Source organism: Eublepharis macularius, chromosome 1 (assembly GCF_028583425.1).
Source record: "Eublepharis macularius isolate TG4126 chromosome 1, MPM_Emac_v1.0, whole genome shotgun sequence".
Lineage (NCBI taxonomy): Eukaryota > Metazoa > Chordata > Lepidosauria > Squamata > Eublepharidae > Eublepharis > Eublepharis macularius.
This window is the reverse complement of record NC_072790.1, coordinates 111882191-111904470: the sequence shown is the minus strand read 5'-3', so window position 1 is coordinate 111904470 and position 22280 is coordinate 111882191. Positions and strand designations below refer to the sequence as shown.

General features: G+C 43.7%; 1 protein-coding gene across 4 annotated transcripts in view; it reads left to right on the top strand.

The window, feature by feature from the left end:
- Nucleotides 1–22280, top strand: part of PTPRK (protein tyrosine phosphatase receptor type K) — a 610223-nt gene that overhangs the window by 469888 nt on the left and 118055 nt on the right. For all 4 annotated transcript variants that reach the window (XM_054970457.1, XM_054970449.1, XM_054970440.1 and 1 more), the window contains exons 8-9: nucleotides 10828–11130; nucleotides 17373–17482. In XM_054970457.1, the coding sequence (XP_054826432.1) occupies nucleotides 10828–11130; nucleotides 17373–17482 (413 nt within the window). The remainder of the gene's footprint in view (nucleotides 1–10827; nucleotides 11131–17372; nucleotides 17483–22280) is intronic.

The window sequence follows — 22280 nt, the reverse complement described above, 5'->3', positions numbered from 1 at the left end:
CCCCACACAATAGGTTAAGGATTGAAGAGCTACCCTTCGAGGGAAATGATCTTTTCTCGTCTACCACTGACAATGAACTTAAGAAAATAAAAGATGATAAGGTGGCTGCTAGATCCCTAGGCATTAACACGGTCATACCTTACAAGCACCGGTTCACTCCTAAGCCCTATCCACATTATAACCCCATATACAATCCATTTCCATCTCAACCCAACCAACATTTACCTCAGAACCAGCAACTTACTACTTCCATGGTTCCAGGCAGCCAGCCTTGATGGAGGTATTACCATCATAAGTCTAAGGACGGTTCCAATTCCCCAGAGAGCAGTCAGGCTCCGCCAAACAATGTTTTTTTTTTTTTTTGAAAAATTTTTATTGGGTTAGAATCCATTATTTCCACATTTACATTCAATTTTCCCCAATTTTTTCATCTCTAACCCCCTCCCTTTCCCCCCCCTTTTTGTTGACTTCCAACAGCTTTCCAACCCTTTGTCCCCTTTCCCTTACTTTTATTAGCTTCCTCTATCTAAAACAAATATATATTCTCCATTATTCTAAGCAGTACATCCTTAACTATTTTTAACATTATATGCCCAAACTGTAAGCCTTTGTTTCTATCTTAGATAAACAATTTATCCCAATTTTTCAATTTCAGGTATTTCTATATATCATAAACCATATAGATCATACATTCGTTTATATCAAACAATTTGACTTATTCTCTATATATATTACTCATTCTATCTTTTTATAATAGTTCTATATATCTCTCCTCACGTAGTCAATCAATTTGACCCATCTATATCTTCAGACATTCAGTTTGGTACAAAACTTGTCAGAAAAAAAAGAAAATATTGTTAATTAATCGCTCCTTATATTTAGTCCTTATAATTAATTATTTTCTCTATGTTCTGTTTGTTAACCTACATATATCTATATATATGTCAATCTATTAATCTGACTGCTTATTAATTCACATTTATCTCTTCTCCCCCCGGTAAAGTCTCCCCCCTCTACTTCAATACTTCAGTAGTTCTCAAACTGCCACAGTTTTCCTCCCACCTCCCATTTCTTCTTCAGGTATTGTTTCAGCTTCTCCCAGTCTGTGTTGAACTGCCCTGAGTCCAGATCTCTCAATTTTCTTGTCATCTTGTCCATTTCAGCCATATACAGCAATTTGTAAGTCCAATCTTCCATAGTTGGCACTTCTTGTACTTTCCATTTTTGCGCATACAAAAGTCTAGCTGCTGCTGTCATATAAAATATCAACGTCCTGTGTTGGGCTGGAATTCCCTCCATTCCCAAGTTCAGTAGCAGGAGTTCTGGGTTCTTATTAATTTGAAATTGTAAAATTTCACTCATTTCTCTTATTATTTCCCCCCAGTACTGCCTGGCTACCTCACACGACCACCACATATGATAGAGGGAGCCCTCATGCTTCTTACATTTCCAGCATTTATTAGAAGTATTCAAATTCCCTAGCGCAATCTTCTTTGGTGTCATGTACCAACGATAGATCATTTTATGAATGTTCTCTTTGATATTAATACATGTCGTTGTCTTCATTGTAGTTTTCCACAAGTATTCCCATGCCTCCATTGTTATTTCTTTATTAAAGTTTATAGCCCATTTCACCATTTGTGTTTTAACTATCTCATCCTCGGTATACCACTTCAACAGTACTTGGTATACCTTGGATATTCTTTTCTTATCTTCTTTAAGAAGGGTCTGCTCTAGTTCCGAATTCTCTATTCGTATACCTCCCTTTACAGAGTCCGAATTATATAAGTCTCTGATCTGTCTATACTGGAACCAATCGTAGTTAGGTGATAGTTCCTCTTGTGTCTTTATTCTAAGTTTGGATGCTTCAGTTTTAGTTATTTCTTTATACGTTAAACATTGTTGTTCATTATCAACAGCTCTCGGGTCTATCACCTCATATGGAACCACCCACAAAGGGGTTCCTTCTTGTAGATAAATTCTGTACTTCTTCCAGATTATGTATAGACTTCTCCGAACAAAGTGATGCAGGAACATCGAGTTGACCTTTACTTTGTCATGCCATAAATATGCGTGCCATCCAAATATTTTTTTATATCCCTCTAGGGCTAATAGTTTCTTGTTCTTTAATGTCATCCATTCTTTCAACCAAACTAGGCAGATTGCATCATGATAAAGTCTCAGATTGGGCAGTTGCATTCCGCCTCTTTCCTTTGCATCTTGTAAAACTTTCACTTTCACTCGAGGCTTCTTGCCTGCCCAAACAAAATCTGATATTTTCCTCTGCCATTTTTCAAATTGTTCGCCAAACAATGTTTTTGACGTCAAGCTGTCTTTCCTCCTCCCTGTCGGTCAAACCCTTCCTCAAGCATTTTTGTTAAAGGAAGTACAGAGCCTACTCTGAAACATGCCATAGAACTGGTTCCATGCTCTGATTCCGATCAGATTTATTCCCACTATTTCATCATGGACAAAAAGTCAGAGGGCTCCCGCCCAATCTTAGATCTCTGTTTTGTTAACAAGTTTGTTGTTCCGAAAAGTTCACGATGTTAACACTGTTGGTTTGTTTCTGTAGATCTAAAGGATGCATATTTCCATGTCCCAATACATGTTTCTTACAGAAAAAACCTTTGGTTTCAATGTGGCTCTTAAGGATATCAATACAAGGTCCTTCCTTTCAGCCTCTCCTCTGCCCCTCAGGTGTTCACCAAGGTTATGGCAATAGTGGTCGGCCATCTCAGGAAGAAGGGTTGCACCGTATTTCCCTATCTGGACAACTGGCTTATCGTGGGACAAAGAGTATGTCTCTTATCACACCTCGTTAGTACTGTCAACCCTCCAACAACTGGGTCTCAGGGTCAATTTGGAGTAGTTTTCCTTGGTTCCACAACAGAAGGTATTATTTGTAGGAGCAGTGGTGCACTCCAAACTTGCTCGGGTTTTTCCTATCAAGGAACGGATAGCTCAGTTCCAAGTCACGCTGAACGAGGGGCGCTCTTTCAGACATCAAAGCGCAAGGGAAATCCAAAAACTTTTAAGTTTTATGGCTCTCTGACATTGATAGTCCCATTTGTCAGACTCTGGCTCCAGCCATTACAAAGTTGGTTTCTCAGGGTATTTCATCCACATTACCAAAACCCATACAAGCGGTTCTCTGTTCCAAGGATTATTCACAAAACCCTGTCATGGTTGAATGACAAACAGAACCTAATGTTAGGGACCCTGTTCGGTTCCATCCCCATTCACCTCTCCATCTACACGGACACTTCCCTGTCGGGGTGGGGGGCTTACTCTGGAGACAGTCAGGTGAACAGCCTTTCGTATCAACACGAGTCAAAGTTTCACATCAACTTCTGAAACTAAGGGCTATCCCATTTGCCCTAAAAGCCTTCCTCCACCTCGTCAAGGGCAAGAATGTTCAGATATGCACAGACAACACAACATTATCTGAACAAGCAGGGGGCCACAGTCTCTCTGTCCCTCTCCCAGGAATCTGCCTGGATTTGGGAATGGGCGATCCAACATCAGGTTTCCCTCACAGCCATCCTCATCACTGGGAGGACAACATTCTGACAGATGCCTCGAGTCAGTCCAGGGATCTCAATTACGAATGGTCCATCCATATGGATTTCCTTCAACCCTTATTCCAAAACAATTGGACTTCCCCAATTCTACTCTTGAGCAGGCAAAGGGAAGTCCTCACTAGAAGACACTTTCCGAATATCCTGGTCAGGCAGTCTGCTGTATGCCTTCCTTCCTCTCCCTGTCATGACTAACAGCAAAATGATGAAAGAGAAGTCATCAGCGATTGTAATCTCCCCTTATTGGCCAAGACAGGCTTGGTTCTCCACCTTGTCCAGAATGTCACGGGGAAGGATGTATCGGTTTCCGCAGTCACCAACCCTTCTTCAGGACAATGTGGTTCTTTACCACAATATAGACACTCTGAAGCTCCAAAGATAACTGGAGTGAACAGATAGGTTCATATGGGAGAAGGCAGTCCTTAAGGTATGCTGATCCCAAGCTGTATATGGCATTGCAGAAATATAATCTAGATGTAACCTGGTTCAGGACATTGCACCACAGTAGCTAGATCTTTTCTGCCCAGGAAATGCTGCAACTGGTAAAAGGTGCTCCTGGCCACAGCTGTCACCTGCATATCCAGCAGTAGGCCTGGGTCCAAGAGTATCCCCAAACCATGGATCTGTTCCCTCAACTGGAGTGCAACCCCATCCAAAACAGGTGACATCATAAATCCCAGGTCAGAACTTCCACTCACCAGTAGCATTTCCATCTTGTTGAGATGAAGCTTTCACTGCATCCACTCCAAAACTACCTCCAGTAACCAGACCAGCGAGAAGTGTGAGAGAGAGCTGAGAGTCATCAGGTTTGCCAACATCCAGGTGGGACCTGGAGATCTCTGGGAGTTACAACTAATCTCCAGATGACGGAGATCAGTTCCCCTGGAGAAAATGGATGCTCTGGAGGCTGGACTCTGTGGCATTATATCTTGCAGATGTCCCTCCCCTCCCAGATCCTTTCTTTCCCTTCCCAGGCCCCAACCCCCAAATCTCCCAAAAATTTCCAGCCCACACCTGGCAACCCTAAATGTCATCTACATATTGGTAACAACCCAGCCTAAATTTCCAGCTGATCTCATCCAAAAGTTTCATGTAAAATCCCTCCCTAAGGCTAAAGGGCTGAGTGGCAGTCTCCCAGCACCACCTTCTGAAACTTACTTTCCAGGTGTAAGATCAAAACCATTGCAGAAGAATGCCTCATAATCCCAGCCAGGAAAGGCAGTCCAAAAGGATACCATGATTGACAGTATCCAAAGCTGCTGAAAGGACCAAAAGAACCAACACTCTCTGCCCATCTCCTAGCACTAGGATGATCAAGGTTGTTTTGGTCCCATAACCAGACCTAAAACCAGATTGGAAGGGATCTAAACAATTTACCTCATCCAGGAAAGCTTGAAGCTGTTCAGCCACCACCCATTCAATCACCTTACTCAGGAATGGAACATTTGAGACTGGTTGATAGTTATTAAGATCTCCTAGGTCCAAGGTAAGCTTTCTTTAGAAGCGGATGTACCACAGCTTGTTTCAAGGCTGGGATGACCACCTCCTGTCTCAAGGAGGCATTAACCACTCAGACCCAGTGAACCAGCCCCACCCGCAGCAATTTTAAGTGACCAGGGTAAAGATCATACAAGTAGGTGGTACACCTCAAACTTCCAAGGATCCTGCCCACATCCTCAAACTGAACAAACTGAGAAGTATCCCAAACAGATACGTTGGCACCCTGGCACCATTCAAGCCTGTCACTACTATTGTAAAGTCCAAGTCAGAACAGATACAAGAGATTTTGTATGCAAAGGGCTGAGCAAAATGGCTGTAGTGCAATTCACTTACTCAATTCATTTCTTTTTAAGTTAACATATTTTGGGTTAGACTTTGGAGACTTTTTTTCCTTTTTAGGAGATTGGGGCTGGTCGGTGCTGTCTATTCCGGCGAGATAAGAGGCCTTGAGCCACAGGTGCAAACCTGAAACAGCTTTCAAGGACAGCTTGATGGAGGCTGATACTGGCTTCCTGGCATGTTAGCACATAGTGAATATAGCCTAGCTTAAATTGTCTGTTTTGTGCTTCTCCATATACTTCTCTGTTTATTTTGTTTGCTTTTGCAGTTTTCTTTAATAAATTCCTTTTCTTAATTTGGTGCAGAGTTATTGAGAGTTGTGGCTTTAATCTAAATCTAGTTCTTTGGCCTTTTTGCCACATGCTACCCTGTTTGTTTTTTTCTAGACTCAACCTGCGGAGTGCCTACCTTGTAGGGCTGACTTCCTGTTTAAAACATGGTAGGGCTGGGAACTTGCCTCTCAGTTTCACAGTTGAAGGTCTAGCTAAGAGAAGCTTGTCACCAACTTGGTGACACGAGACTGACTGGTTAAAAGTTGTATTGGATGTTCTGTTATTTTGTGAGCCTTTGATAGAGTTTGATCGTGAAACGGGAAGTAGACAATGCCTGACTTGTGCCCATCTGTAACTATGACTTTTTCATGAGATTTTTTCATCTTGGAGAATCCCTGGGAAGTTTTCCTGGTGGTTTGAGCAACATCCATATATATACCTGAAAAAGAAGGAAAAAAATGAATAAAGATTTTGAAATAGTGACTTACCTTTATAAGTTTCTTTGGATTGTGTGTTCACTAGTTGGATTTCAAAAATTGGTCTTTATAGGATTATTACATCCAGTTGTGGTTCTAAGTAGTGTATTTATTGTTGATGAGGACCTTTGTAATAGTTTGTATTCATAGTATTTATGATATTTATTGTTCTTTGATTGCACTTTCAGCACTTAATGCTTTTCATATAAGAAAGCAATATATAAAAAGAAAAAAGAAATCCAATAATGTATATTTGTGAGGATCCTCCCTCACTGGCGCCCTCTTCTGATGGCCTGCCATCCAACCAGCTCTCCAGGCAGGTGTCCTCCAGCCTCAGAGGGCAGGGAAGGGGGTTGCACCACCTTGTTCCTTCTCCTGCCCTGGGAGTAGCAGCACGCTCCAGCTGTCTCTCCCTCCAAAATCCTCCTCGGCCTTCACAGGAACCTGAATTTAAAGGCCTCCCCTGGCCCCACCTTCCTGGCTCTGGCCCCAATCGTCACCCTGTCTCCCTGACTGGCCCTGCTCCCAGCCTATCTGATAGGAGGGCTGGGTAGACTCTGTAGTCTCCTGGCCCCACCCACTCCGTCCCCACCTAGGGTGGGGCATTTGGTCTGCTCTCTGCCTGGCTTGCCCCTGCTGCTTCTGAACCTTCCCCAGTGGCTCCCTTGGCATCTTGGGGCCTGTGCCTGCCTGACTTGTGCTGATGGCAACCTCCTGTGAGCCTGGATGAAGTGGAGCCATCTGGGCAACTGCAGGAGACAGGTGAGTCTGCTGAGTGGCTGCAGGCTGTTCCCCAGAGTTGTGCCTAGGCGTCGGCTGCAACTGGCCTAAGGGTGGGAGAGGCCTGGAGGCCTGTAGGGGCTCCTGCAACTGAGGTACTGCCAGAGGCTGTGCTGCAGGGCCTAAAGGGGGTGCCTGCTGCTGCCGGGCTGGTGGTGAGGGTGGACAAAAGGCCGGCATCGCCGGACAATATTTCAAATGTATAAATCCAATAATGTATATTTCAAAAAATATATCCAATAATATATATTTCAGCATTAGATATAGTAATATTGTTTTCTACTCTCTGGCAGGTTGTTCCTTTGCATTACTTGTTTCTGTTCCAGAGGGGCCTCTCTATTTGCTCCCCCTGGAGACCCAGGCAGGCTTACCAGAAATTGCTGAAGTGGTCATAGTGGGCCACCAAGCAGTTCACCTCTCTTTCAAGCCAGAGCCCAACAGACCTCTGATCCCCACCCCACCCCCACACACACAGTAGCTCCGCTGGTCAACACTGTGCAGATGCAACAGTGGTTGGAAAGTGTTGTTTCTGTGCCACCATCACCACCTCAGAGTACAATTCAAAATGAGCTTTTGCCCATGTCTTAACAGATTCATCCCAAGTCTTCCTCTGTTGTCGCTCTAGCTGTCTCCTTTGTCCTTTCATGACCTGCAGCCCCTCAGTAAACCAGGGGACTACCTGAGCTTTAACACTTGGGAGAGGGTGCCTAGGAGTGATATGTCAATGTCCTGGGTCATTTCCTCATTCTAGAGGTCAACCAGGGCATTGGCTGCAGCTCAACCAGTATCAACAGGAAAATCCCCTAGAGCTATCTGAAAGCCATTTGGATCCATCTGGCTCTGGAGGCTGGTCATTTTAATAGATTCCCCCATCCCTGCAGAGTTTAGAATGACTGACCTTTGCAACTGTACCTCCCACACAGTGCATTCCTGAACCTTTATCATAAAATTCGTGGCTACAGGCCTGCTTTCTTCCTGTTAATGGACTACAGATCAGGACTTGGTCTTGATTGTATAACATATTTTCAAATAATAAACTTACTTGCCATGTACAGAAGATATGAATCATGCTGAATTACAATGTGAACCCCTAGGCTTTGTAAACTGATGCACAAATTATAGACGCTTTCTGAGCTGATAATATGCTGACTTCTTTTTCAGTTCCTAGTGCACAGATGATGGAACAGGCATTCTTTAAATTTAATTATAAATTCTGATTTGGAGGGAGGGAAATTTGAGTCTCTGAAGATGAGAATAATAAAAAGAATACCTTGATGCACTGTGGAAATACAGCTTGCATCTAGGAGATCCCTTCAGCTAGAATTGAGTCACTAGAGGGTTTATCTAGTGTTCTGTTGGGCAGTGAAGCCCTAATGAGTAATAACTGGGGCATGTTCTTTCTCCGCCTGTGTCGAATGAAATTATTCTTAATGTGATGCAATTAGGTTTTTGGAATTTACTAAACAATCTAGTGGCCTCTTATCTGGAAACATAATTATTAGGAGATTACTTTCTACTGAGTCTTTACAGATGGAGGCTTTGTGGTGCAGCAGTTTAAAACAATTGAACCTGATCTCTAGAGACTTTGTTATGAATGTTGCTCTGAGAAGACTGCAAAATTGCATTTTAAAGCGTCATTTTCAGCAGCAGTGGGACAGTTGGCAGAATTTACCAAAGCAGTTGAAAAGCACTGCAGATTTTAATTACCAGTTCAGTCTTAACAGAAACTGGTTAATCTCTGCCAATAGTGAGCATTGTGAGGAGAAATCTAGACCTTTCTTTTTCATTTCTGGCAGTTGCATAAAGAATGCCTTAATATGGTTGTTGGGGGTTTTCCGGGCTGTATTGCCGTGGTCTTGGCATTGTAGTTCCTGACGTTTCGCCAGCAGCTGTGGCTGGCATACGTCAGGAACTACAATGCTGGCGAAACGTCAGGAACTACAATGCCAAGACCACGGCAATACAGCCCGGAAAACCCCCAACAACCATCGTTCTCCGGCCGTGAAAGCCTTCGACAATACAATGCCTTAATATGCCTATCAATAAGAAGGCACATTCGTTATATTTCAATGAATTTGTAAGCAGTTTTGCCATAAGAGTCAGCAGTGGCCTTTAATATCAGGTGTAATGCAAGTAGAATCCTTAATAATGTTCTGACACGTGGGTAGTTACAAATGTTTTTTTAAATAGTGACAAGCTGAAGCCTTGCATCATTCACTATATCTAAAAGTAAACTGATTCGCTCCTGTGCTGATTATAGAAGTAGAACAAAGAGACCACCCCATATAACCATGGTTGTTGGGAGGGAGTGAATTTCCAAATTGTTCCTCACTCCAGTGATTTCTTGCAGGCCCCCCGTTTGCTACATGAGGTGAGAGGCTCCACTTGTTGTTCCTTCTACGGGTAACAATGATGAGTCATAAGGCAACAGGTGGACTGTACTCATCCTCACCCTTCTTTACTTCCCCAAAGCTATATAGGGACTTCAGAATATTGGCTCAATTATAGATGTATTGCGAGGTGCATTGTAAAGTCAAATGTTCGCAGAGGTTCTTTCATGTTTATCAAAACAAATTTATTACTGCTGAGTGCAATGTTTAACCATCTCATAGCAGAAGAATCCCTCCAAGATATAAAAACTGCCTCAATTTAATTGCCAAGGTGATAGCTCCTGTACAACATAAAAGATACATGTGGAAAACTGGTCATTATAAGCAGTTAGAACATTAATCCCTAGATAGCACTTTAATTCAGAAGAACACTTGTACTTTTCAATCTATCAGTGTATGGCACAGATTAAGTATGGGGGTGGGTTCAGTGTTTGCACGGTTTTACAAACTGTATGCTTGAGCACATTTAATAGATTCCCCATTTGGTGGAGCCATCTGTGCCCTGTAATGTTTGCTTAGTTAAGATTTTTAGCTTGGGAAAGGAGTGATCTCAAGACAATGAAACTTCATGAATGTAAAGGAGCATTTATCTCATTTATTAATGTATTAAATCTGAGCGTTATTTTAAAGGATATAAACTGTAACCTGCTGTGATAGATAAATAAATAAATATAAGAGAGTATAGAAAGCTTGACTTGGGGGTATTTCTAAGGAATTTCCAGAATATGTGGTCATGGTAATGACTTTCATTGTGCAGTCATTTTAATTAAGTCAGACTGTGAAGTTAGTCTTGCATGAGGGATGAATGCACTGGGGAGACAAGTGATAGATTGATGCCTGTCCTGGGAGTAAAACAAGTTACACTGGTGTTTTCTGGCTGAATGGAGATCAGTGCACATGTTATCAGATAAGATTGGAAGACCGTGTACTCCTTTGCCAGCTGAGGTATCTCTAATGGTTTATTTGGGGCTCAAGGAAATAATACGATGGTTAGATATTTCTAGCTGATTTTGTAATATTTCTTGGCTTTCTGTTGTGGATGAATAACTTCATTGCTCAAATAATAAATTTTAATTAATATCTGTATCATTTTGGTTACTGCTAGTTTAGTAGAGCAATTAGTGTAATTAGTAAACAGCATTGCCTGGTGGCATGATAAATCACAGTGCAGAGCATGTTGACTCCTCACCAGGGTGATATATTATCCAATTTTCTCGAATTTAATGTGCATACAAGGCAACTACTAAACAGAGGGAAGCATAGCAACAGCTGTGGTGGTCTTTGGTTGCTTGTGTTGCATGTGCTGGCTGCATTCTCAAACACTTTGAATCAATCAAAACCATCAGTTAATTAACATATTTATTTCAGTATTTGTAAATGTGTTTTTGAATGTACACAAAAGTGATAAAGGTAAAGAATGGAAGTGTCATGGGGCAGAACATTTCTGAATGAATCACTATTTAGAGTATGGTTATGTTCTTTTTTTCAGAGCCAATGAGAACACCAAAAACACTGAAGATTGCTGAGATCCAGGCCCGACGTATTGCCGTGGATTGGGAGTCCTTGGGTTACAACATTACTCGCTGTCACACGTTTAATGTCACAATTTGCTACCATTACTTCCGTGGCCATAATGAAAGCAAGGCAGACTGCTTGGATATGGATCCCAAAGCACCCCAGCATGTTGTGAATCATCTGCCTCCTTACACAAATGTAAGCCTTAAAATGATCCTTACTAATCCTGAAGGAAGAAAAGAAAGTGAAGAGACAATTATCCAAACGGATGAAGATGGTAAGTTCAAGCTCTTCTTTACTGTACAGTGTTGCTTGGCTGGATAAAAAAGGATGGTGAAGGGAATTGTTTATTATGCTGATTTTTTCAGCTTGATGATATTTTTAGTTGGGTATTTACACTAGTCTGTGAATGACTATACTTTTAAAGGCATTGTTTGGCATTCTGAAGTGGACAAAAAGAAATGGTGGGACATGTCAACACATCAAAAATACCTGGAACGTGATTTTTAAAACCTGTTATTTGTAAAACCAGCCAGAAGGGACAAAGACCTAGATCAGGAACAAAAGGAATCGGATTTAATGGCTCAGGAATAATACGCACAAATGCATTTTCCCTTTCCCATTACATCCCCAAACACTTCCTGTCTTGCTTATGAAGTCCAATACCCTCTTTCTCCATGTTTAGTGTTTCATGTTACCAATGATAACGTTTATTTAAATTAAACCCAGGTACTCGCCTAAATTTCCTTGAATTATACATTATGGTGCTCTGCAGTTATGCCAAGCCCACATAGTATGACGATGAGCACGTACCATCTTCTCCTGGGAACTACAGCAGGGTCAGATAAGCTTAATTGGTTGGAACTCTCCGCCTTGCCTCTAACCTTGGAGACATCAGTTTGGTGTAGTGGTTAAGAGCGTGGGACTCTAATCTGGAGAACCGGGTTTGATTTCCCACTCCTCCACTTGAAGCCAACTGGGTGACCTTGGGTCAGTCACAGCTTCTAGGAGCTCTCTCAGCCCCAACCATCTCACAGGGTGATTGTTGTTGTAGGTATAATAATGACATACTTTGTAAACCTCTCTGAGTGAGTGTTGTCATCCTGAAGGACAGTATATAAATCGAATGATATCATCATCCTCATCCTCATCATTATCATTGTCTTCATCATCATCATCAGCAGCAGCAGCAATAACATTTGTGCTGCAAAACAAGTTTCTGGGATTTATTCTCACAATGGCATCACTCACCCACAATTCATACAGCAGCTGGCCAAACAGGTCTGTTTATTTTATAGTGCCAATTCACATTCACTTTGCAGTTGAAACCAGAGACCAGTATGTGGATAAATATGTGGTTGGTATAGGGATGTGCACAGAAAAAACATCTGGTTGATTCAATTCAGTAATACTGAACAAGGGGGGGAAATTGGAATTTGGGGAATAGTGAATTCATTATCCAGTTCGGTTCAGTAATACAGAGCAAATTCAGTAAAATTCAGCCATTGTTTCCAATGGGAAACTCAATTCTGAAATTTCCAGTGGCCTGGGGGGTCATTTTTGACCAAATTTCACCAAATTTGCAGAGGTCCTACTCCTAACTGTCCTCTAACAACACCACAAGTTTCATAAAAGTTGGACCCGAGGGGGCATTTTATGCTCCCCCAAAGAAGGTGCTCCCAGCCACCTCCAATCTCTGTTATTCCCTATGGGGAAAACCTACACCTAGCCTATCTTAAAAACGCTCTATAAAAGTTCACACTTCACAACTCTCTCAGGATACCCAAAAAGTACACCAAAACACTACTAGGTTAAGTTAACAAACTGAACCAAGCACTCCAGCAAACACACTGCCCCCAAAAGAAGGAGACCCAACAACAATTGGACACCTGACCAAACCAAACTTCTATGCCAACAGAAAACAGTACCCAGGAAAAAACACTAACCATCTGTAAAGAAAGATCAGTAACAGGGGAAAATAACCCTGTTATTGGGGGGGGGGGCATAAGAACAAATGGATTTAATAAAATTAACAGGAACTATGTAAGTCCAAACAAATTACCCACAACAGGATAAAACAACCCCTCAGAAGAACAAGCAGTAAAATGAACAGTAAATATAACCAACTTCAAAAGTCAGAAATCAAAGCCCTCCCTACACAAAAGCCCAGCCAGAGCCCCCACACACAAGGCAAAAAACCAATTTTTTAAAATGCAAACTAGAAAAAAAACAGCAAGGAATAGCGCTGCCACGCTTCCTGCATTTTACTGAAGAAATTCAGTAAACTTAAATTTAGTATTATGGAATTGATTCGATAATACAGATTTAAGTTCAATAACTTTTACCAAATGCCAAACCCAAATTGCACATCCCTCGGTTATTATCACACATTCATCGGTACCTGTACTGAGTGTAACATGAGAATTACTCAATGTATGTAATTTAAAAAGTCAGGTGTACAGGATATACAGATAGTAGATGTGTTCACTTGTGAGCAGGGCTAGTATTGTTAGAGTTGATGTGCTCCCCCCACATGAGGTCAGGCTCTATTGCCCTCAGTGAACCCCTTCTAAAAAGGCCTGTGCTTTGATATTTACTTTGTATTTTGTCATAGCTTAATCTGTCACAGTGGTTTTTGTTGTTAACTCCCACTTTAAGTTGAAAAATCTTAAATTTATGTTTAACTGTCTTCCCAGTGCACTTTGCCTAATAAAACAGATTGTTGCCTATTAAACCATGTCAAAATAAACAGCAGACTTGAAGACTCCCCATAGTTTATATGTGTTTGTTTAAACTGAGACTAAAGAGCTAAATTGTATCTAAAAATCTCATAAACTCATTTCTATGAGTTGGTCCCTAATCCAAAACTTCAGTGCATAGAAGTGCAACTTTCCTGCTACAGCCGAAATTGCTGCTGCTATGGGATGGGGAACACCCTGGAGAAACATAAAGGGAATAGGAAGGCAGCTGCAGGGACAGGGGGATTGTTGAAACTTGCCACTGTTCTTGTACCCAGGGATCTTTTCAACAGAATCCAGCCCATAATATCATATTGTGCTGTAGCAATGAAAGCTCTGGTGATGATCTGGATGGCATGTTGTGATAGTTTTAAAAGTTCAGTTTTTCAGAGAACAGGAATGTTTATGATCTACTTTCTTTGAGGGAGGGAAAGTTTGCAGTTTTTAATATTAAAACCTCGCACAAGACATGCTGAAATTGAGATGAGGTTATGGGTTCCATAGGAAGCTTAAAATCTTAGGGACGGGTAGGCTGGAGGAAGAATGGGCAGTTGGAAAGAGGAACCCGAGAAAAGGATAGATTAGTAATGATTAGTAAGGCAAAAAAGAGCTACTTAGAGAGGGAACTCTAACAACTCATACCACTTGAGCTCAGTGGGGGCGAGTGGAAAAGAGACATGTTGGATTGGCTCCAGAAAGTGATACAAAAGCATGGACCTGATAGGTAGTGACACAGGGGATAGGGCCGAGGTATAGAAGGGGTTGTGTACGGTTGGTAGGAAGGGAGCTAACTGGTGCATAAAATTGCTACGTGTAGATCCTGGTCAAATTCTGGAAGGTAAGGCAAATCTCCAAGGCAGTCAAGGGTAAATTTCCACAGGCAAACAGGTGATAAGTAGTACAGCATGGCTGAATTTCATATATTAACCTGAACTATCCAACCAATTATATTTTAGCATTCTATTTCCCATTAGTTTATGAAGGCTGCCCACCCCAGGAGTCCCAAAGCTCTTCAGTTGGATAGAAGCTTACAGCCTTTAAATGACTGTGTGTAATCTGCATCGTACATAGCCTTGCTCACTTGTAAGACACAGTTTATTGCATTACATCTTCCACGTTCAGCTACCAAAGGAAGTCAGTCACCTGGATCCTACTCTGTGCAATGTATTCTTCATTTGAGCAGTATACAAAATAAAACCACAGAGTATTCCCATAGAAGACACAATGATGCCTACAGCACATCAATAAGTTCCACAAACCACTGCAAAGAGGCTGTCAAGGCACACCAGCCTCAGTCTGTTCTAGAGGTTTTGTCGGTGTTATGAAGCAAAGAACAGCAGACTTCAGTTGAATATATTGTATGGAAACTGAGAGTTTGAATCTCATCTGTTTATCTGTATACTTTTTACATTATAAATGTGTTTCTAATTCATCAAATTAAGTTATTTTCCCCAGGGGCAGCTTATTATTTATGGTTTTGTACAGTCTAAAATAAATCTTGCTCCTTCCCAGTGCCACTAGTGCAGTGTATGGTTTTTCCTTTGATGCAGTAATTTTAATTTATTTCTATCCATTACAGAATTGTAATATGTTTTCAAAATAAATCTTCAGAAAATGTCATGTGTGAAGCTCGTTGCATGTTGGATTGAAGTGTGGGGAAAAACTAATTTAAAAGGCTGAGGAAATATAAGTTTCAGTGCTTAAATAGAAGTAACTTGTTTGTTTATCAGAGATTCTCCCCCCCCCCTTTAATCTTCTTAAGGTTGAGATGGAGATCATGGATTTCTGAGAGTCTTTTAAAGCTGAAAGTCAGGCACGGTTTGGAGTAGGGACATCAAGGGAAGTAGAGGGTGTAATCCTTCCATCCCTGAATACTTTTGCCTATTAAAACTACCCCCTCTATTTGCTTGTTAGTCCTGAAAAAAAAATGAAGTTACCCTTCTAGAAATAGAGACGGAACTCTAGTTCATTTGAGATTTTCTTCTTCTCCTTTCTGAATTTTAAACCACAAACATGAAAAAATGTGAATGTGTAATGTCTAATTCCATTAAAATAGTCCATTCTTTCATTACGTACAGTAATGAATTTTAATAGGACAATGTAACATGTAAGTAACATAAAGAGACTTTCATAAAGGTTGTTGGTATTAGGGGGACCATTGTTTTGATATACTTAATGACTCGATTAAGCCATATTAAAATACAGTTTTGGGTGCAGCTAATAGTTTTATTACTGAAATTGTTGATTGTAGATTACAATTTCTGGGGGATAAAGATGGTTGCCAATGAAGTCAGTAAATAATGTAAGATACTCTTTGAACTTTGCCAATGTATCCAGATCAAGAGAAGCCAACATTTTAGTCAGCAAGAGTTATTCTTGAGGGAAATCAGGGCCTAAGAGATGCTTCCTGGGAGTGGGGGAAGATAGCATGGGTCCTCCTTCTTGCATGCTTTGCTCCTCAACATTGCACACTGGTACACTGAGCACCAGCACTGCTGCATCATCCATCCAAGCCCTGCAGTGCCAGGATTGAGGTTTTATAAAGCTGGATACACGTCCACTCCTTGCCACCTCCACCCCCAACAAGGAGGAAGGAGGCAATCAAGAGGCAGGCTTATGGCAGCCCACCATAGGTCCAAACTTCATGCCTTTCTACCTTCTGCCCACCCAGAGCTGAGGGGGAGAGGTCAAGTAGAGTAACTCTACTTCTTCACCCTACCCGTGGTGGCTGGGATTTGCAAAGGCTCGTGCTGGCACCTTGCTACTACATTGGCTCAGGGCATGTCTGTAGGGTTGCCAGGTCCCCCTGTACTCCCGATGGGGGGTAGGGGCCCTGGCACCTACATTTTGGGTTGCTCAGTTGCACGCACACGCCCCTGGACCTGCACAATGACTTCCGGGAAGTGATGTCATCACGCAGGCCGTGGCCGTCCTGGGAGCGCTCCCGTGTTCCACAGGCCCCCCCCCCCCCGAATTGGCCTGAATTTAGCCTGAATCGGCCTGAAACCGGCCACTGCGGCACAGGGGTGCACTCCCGCACCCGACAGTGGCCCAAACCAGGCCATTTCAGGGCCAAATTGGGCCTGAAACAGCCTAGATTGGGCCCAAAGTGGCCTGGAACAGGCCACTGCTGGCGTAGGAGCACTCCCCATGCCACAATGGCCCGAGCTGGCCTGATTCAGGCCCATGGGAGCACGGCGTGCCGCCTGGGAGCACACCCTTGACGCCCATTCCCTGCTGGCCACGTAAGCGGAGGTGAAGGGTGGAGGGTGGAAGTGGAGATTCCCCACCCTAAGCAGGGGGCAACCCGACATGTCTGGTGGGTAATACAAGTGGGTGAAGACATGCCAGGCAGAGAACAGCCGATATGGAGGCCATCTGGTACTCATCTCTTCACCACCACCACCACCATGAACAACTGCCTAGATTATAGTGATCTACCAGTTGCTTGTGATCAACCAGCTGGTGCTGCTTGACTTCAATGCAGCTACTGTCAAACTACCACCATACAATTGCAATTCATGCAATAAAAAGGCTGAAAGGTTTATTCTCTCTTCTGATTATAGACAATAATATCTACATAGTGAGGTTCTACTTATGGTAAATATTTTGGCTTGCCTAGAGTATTTCCCACTAAATTCCTAAGCCGTGCTGTTGGCTAAGGTGGCTATCCTTTTTCTTTTGATCTACTTCTAAGCCAGTGAGTGTTAAAGTGGTAATAGGCGGTGTTGATTTTTGGCTAGGGGTTGTTTTCTCACATATATAATCCTGTTCATTGCAGTGCCTGGTCCTGTACCTACAAAATCATTAAAGGGAACTCCCTTTGAAGACAAGATCTTCCTTAACTGGAAAGAACCTATGGATCCAAATGGCATCATCACACAATATGAGGTACTGGAAAGAACAATTAAGCAAAATAAGATATCATGGTTTCATTATTTTTGACTGAGGACCCTGTTCGTGGCATTTTGATTTTCATATTGTGACTAGTGTGTGTGTGTGGAGTGTGTGTGGACTGTAGTATGTTCGGGATAGGCTATGATTGTAGCGCTACCCAGAAGCTTTCTGCTTTACTACAGTCTTGACTAGCAAATATCGATACTCAACTTGTTCTGGTACACCATCATAGTCTGGAAAATGTCCCTAGTTAAAATTGTATAAGGCCATACCCCAAATGAGATCTGAACATTCCATGTCACTCTTGTTTAGTTTTATTAATACAGAATTCAAATATGAGATTAGGTTGAGTCTCAATATAATATGTAACACTATATGACTTTATAATATAATATGTAACACTATATGCTCAGCCCCGCCCCCTGGGTGCTCTGGCCTTAAAGGAGCTGCTGCCAGGACCTGCTGCTGCTGAAGCTGCCTGCGCTCTGCTGACCAGGGAGGCTACTCCATCGAGGGCTGAGCTTTTCCACCTGCTCAGCCCCGCCCCCTGGGTGCTCTGGCTCAAAGGAGCTGCTGCCGGGGACTGCTGCTGCTGAAGAACTGGTGCTGTTTATTGTTGCTTAGGATGTTTGTATGCTGTGATAAGGGGATGGATATGAGGAAGGCATCTGAGATAGGGCCAGGGATACCAGTCCTCTGGGGACGGGGGAGGTATGGCGGTGGGGCCTGGTTTAAAGGGAGAAGGTCACGGAGATGTGGAAAGGCTCGGTGCCCTTCTAACCTACTCCCCATCCCGAGGCACGCTGGTGTTGGAGCTAGGAAAAATCCTCCTTCGACACTGATGTTGTGCAATGCCAGGTCCATAAATAATAAGACCAGTATGCTGCATGATACTTTTATGGCAGCTAATATGGACCTGGTATGCGTGACCGAGAGTTGGGTGAGGGAAGGAGAAACAGTTGCTCTTGGTGAGCTGACCCCCCCCCCCGGGTTATGCGGTCCTTCATCAGTCACGAACTGAGGGTCGAGGGGGAGGGGTGGCAATCCTTGTCCGGGAGGGTTTCTCCTTCAAGCCGCTTCTCGTCCCGAAGATCTCTGGCATTGATTGTGTGGGCCTGGTGTGGAATGCCGAGGAGAGTTTGGCCGTCTGCTTGGTGTACTGACCGCCCAGCGCACCAGCAGACGCCTTACCGTGCCTGCTAGAGGTGGTTGCTGGGTGGGCCTTGGAGTACCCCAGGTTGATGGTGCTGGGGGATTTCAGTGTCCATGTAGATGATGCCACCTCGATACAGGCTACAGACCTGGTGTCAGCCATGGCAACACTGGGACTCTCCCAGTTTGTATCGGCACCCACACATGAAGCAGGCCACATGCTAGATCTGATCTTCGGGATGGGATTGGATGTGGTTCTGGATAAAGTAGAGTTGGTGCCATGGTCAGACCACGCGGTTGTGAAGTCCCGGCTGGGCGTGCCACCCCCCCCCCCCGCAAGGGCGGTGAGCAAATTTATGCTTGCCCGCAGAGACTTATGGACCCAATTGGGTTCCAGAATGCTCTGTGGGAACCAATGCTCCACGGTGGTTCATTAGATGAGCTAGTGGAGGGCTGGCAAGTCCGGCTCTCTGAGGCCATCGATGAAATCGCCCCCCATCATCCTCTTCGCTGCCGGAATTGCCGGGCTCCTTGGTATACGGAGGAGCTGCGGCAACAGAAACAGGAGCTAAGACGACTTGAACGCGTGTGGCGGCGGTCTCGTGACGAGGAAGCAAGAACATCTTATAGGCTGTTTATGAAGTCCTATGAGATGGCGGTGAAAGCTGTGAAGAAAGAGTATTATACAGCTTCCATCGCATCAGCTAGCTCACGCCCAGCTAAATTATTTAATGTGGTCCGTTCATTGGTCTCCCAATCAGGTGGAGACCATCAAAAGTTGAATTTGGAGATCAGCTGTGAGGCTTTTGCGAGCTTTTTTACTGATAAGATCTTGCTTCTCCACCGCGACTTACCAGCCACAGTTGATACAGTAAATGAACTAGAGGCCCCTTGGCCGTCTTCGGGACCCGTATTAGATCATTTCAGCCCTCTTTTTGGGGAAGAGGTGGACAGGTTTCTGCAGGTGATACGGCCTACCACATGCCCCTTGGACCCGTGCCCGTCATGGCTGGTGAAAGCCAGTGTTGACGGGCTTCGCGATTCCTTGGAGGCGATTATAAACCTGTCCTTGAGCTCTGGGGTTTTTCCCAAGGCGCTGAAGGAAGCTGTGGTATGGCTTCTTCTGAAGAAATCATCATTAGATCCTGCTGACCTGCTCAATTACCGACCGGTTTCCAACCTTCCATTTTTGGGGAAGGTGATTGAGCGGGCGGCAGAGAAGCAACTGCAGAATTTCCTGAAGGAGACCTCAGCCCTAGACCCCTTCCAGTCTGGTTTCTGCCTGGGACGTGGGGTCGAGACATTGCTGGTCGCCCTCACAGACGATCTCCGCAGACATCTGGATCAGGGCGGATCAGCACTGCTGATTTTGCTGGATCTGTCAGCAGCGTTTGATACGGTCGATCATGAGCTTTTGACCCACCGCCTTGCCGATGTGGGGATTCAGGGGACAGCACTGCAGTGGCTGGTCTCCTTTCTCCATGATTGGGGACAGAGGGTGGCGCTTGGGGAGAGAGTGTCATCTTGTACGCCACTGGTATGTGGTGTGCCACAGGGAGCGATACTCTCTCCATTATTATTTAATATCTATATGCGCCCCCCTTGCCCGGCTGGTGCGGAGTTTCGGGCTTGGGTGTCACCAATACGCGGATGACACCCAGCTTTATCTGTTGTTGGACGGGCGGCCTGGATCAGCCCCTGATGCCCTGGAGCATGCTTTTGAGGCTGTGGCTGGTTGGTTGAGACAAAGTCGGCTGAAATTCAATCCCATGAAGACGGAGGTCCTGTATGTGGGTCGTGAGGAGATGGCTTTGGGACCCCGGCTTCCTACACTTGATGGGGCAGCACTTACACTGGCCCCGAGAGTTAGGAGCCTGGGGGTTGATTCTGGATTCCTCCCTGAAGATGGAGGACCAGATCACTGCAGTTGCCAGGTCTTCCTTTTATTATCTTTGGCAGGCCAGGCAGCTTGCCCCTTATTTGTCTCCCCGTGACTTGACTACAGTGGTCCAAGCAATGGTCACCTCTAGGTTGGATTACTGTAACACGCTCTACGCTGGGCTTCCCACGGGCCTGATCCAGCGGTTGCAGCTGGTACAGAATGCAGCAGCGCGGGTCATTGCTGGAGCACCGGTGTGGGAGCATATTACACCAGTGCTATGCCAGCTGCATTGGCTGCTAGTGGAGTACCGAATCAGGTTCAAGGTTTTGGTGTTAACCTACAAAGCCCTACACAAACTGGGACCGATGTATCTGAGGGACTGTCTCTCACCATACGAGCCCCAGAGGACTCTCCGCTCTGGTGGAAAACATCTTTTAAGTGTCCCTGGCCCTAGGGAGGCCCGCCTGGCGTCGACCAGGGCCAGGGCCTTTTCGGTCCTGGCCCCGACCTGGTGGAATGCTCTGTCTTGCAAGACAAGGGCCTGGCAAGATTTGCTTGCATTTCGCCGGGCCTGTAAGACAGAGCTATTCCGCCAGGCATATGGCTGACGCTGGGCAGTGCCCCCCCCCGTGAAGGGGGGGTTAAACCATCGCCCCTATGCGAACACAGAGGCATGTATGAACCACTATGCAGCATGAACTGTAATATTTAATGTTTTTAAATGTTTTTAAATGTATTATTTAATGTTTTTAATGGTGTTTGTATTTGTTATCCGCCCTGAGCCTGCGAAAGCAGGGAGGGCGGAATATAAATATAATAAATTAAATTAATTAAAATTAAAGTTCTGCTAAATCTACAAACACAGTATGTAATAATGACCCGATTGGTGGAAGTACAGTGTTGATTTATCAAGAAGTCTTTGCCCTATGAACCCCTTCCTAACCAGTGGTTGCCTTGTGAGCATGACATTTCTGTGCCAGTAATCTTTGCATGGATGTAGTCTTCTGAATAAGACTAACAAAAATTTGTAGTAGGGTATGAACTGTATCTGAAGAAGTGAGCTGTGGCTCATGAAAGCTCATACTCTGCTCTTCCTCTTCTACTGCTACAGACAGACTAACTTGACTACCCATCTTGATCTGACTTCTGAATCTTATTAATGATTAAAAATTAAGAATGCAGTGTAATTGAGTCATGATACAGCCTTGCTCTTGCCTAGGCAGTGCTACTGCGTGCGTTTAATAAATGATGAAATCTGAGGCTCAATTGTACAGTTCTGATTGAAATCTAGTATCATTAATATATTTCCTTCCAATATCATGATTTAATGGAGCCCTGTCCAGTGAAGGCTACAGGTGATATATGTAGGAATTTATTAATAGAAATCTGACATTTCTAGGCTTCAAGGGAACACTTCCTTTTTCTTTCAAGAAACTCTGGATGCAAATTCTGAGAGTTTAATTTTAAAAAAAATGCATTGGCTTGATGCATTAGCTCTTGGGGAAGGAAGGAAAAACAATAATTTTGCACCCAATTTCCTGTGCATCTATCATTTTCAGATCTGGGTAGCCTTGACAATACTACTTTTCTGCTTAAGAAACAAATTAAATGTCTAAGGGAGTCACTTAAATGCTTCAGTCATCATGTGCACACGACTTAGCATATACTAACTTTTGCTTATCGCATTAGTGCTTTAAATGCTGCTGTTTCCATCAGATATGGACTATGTGATAGTAATGGAAAAGCTCAATATATCAT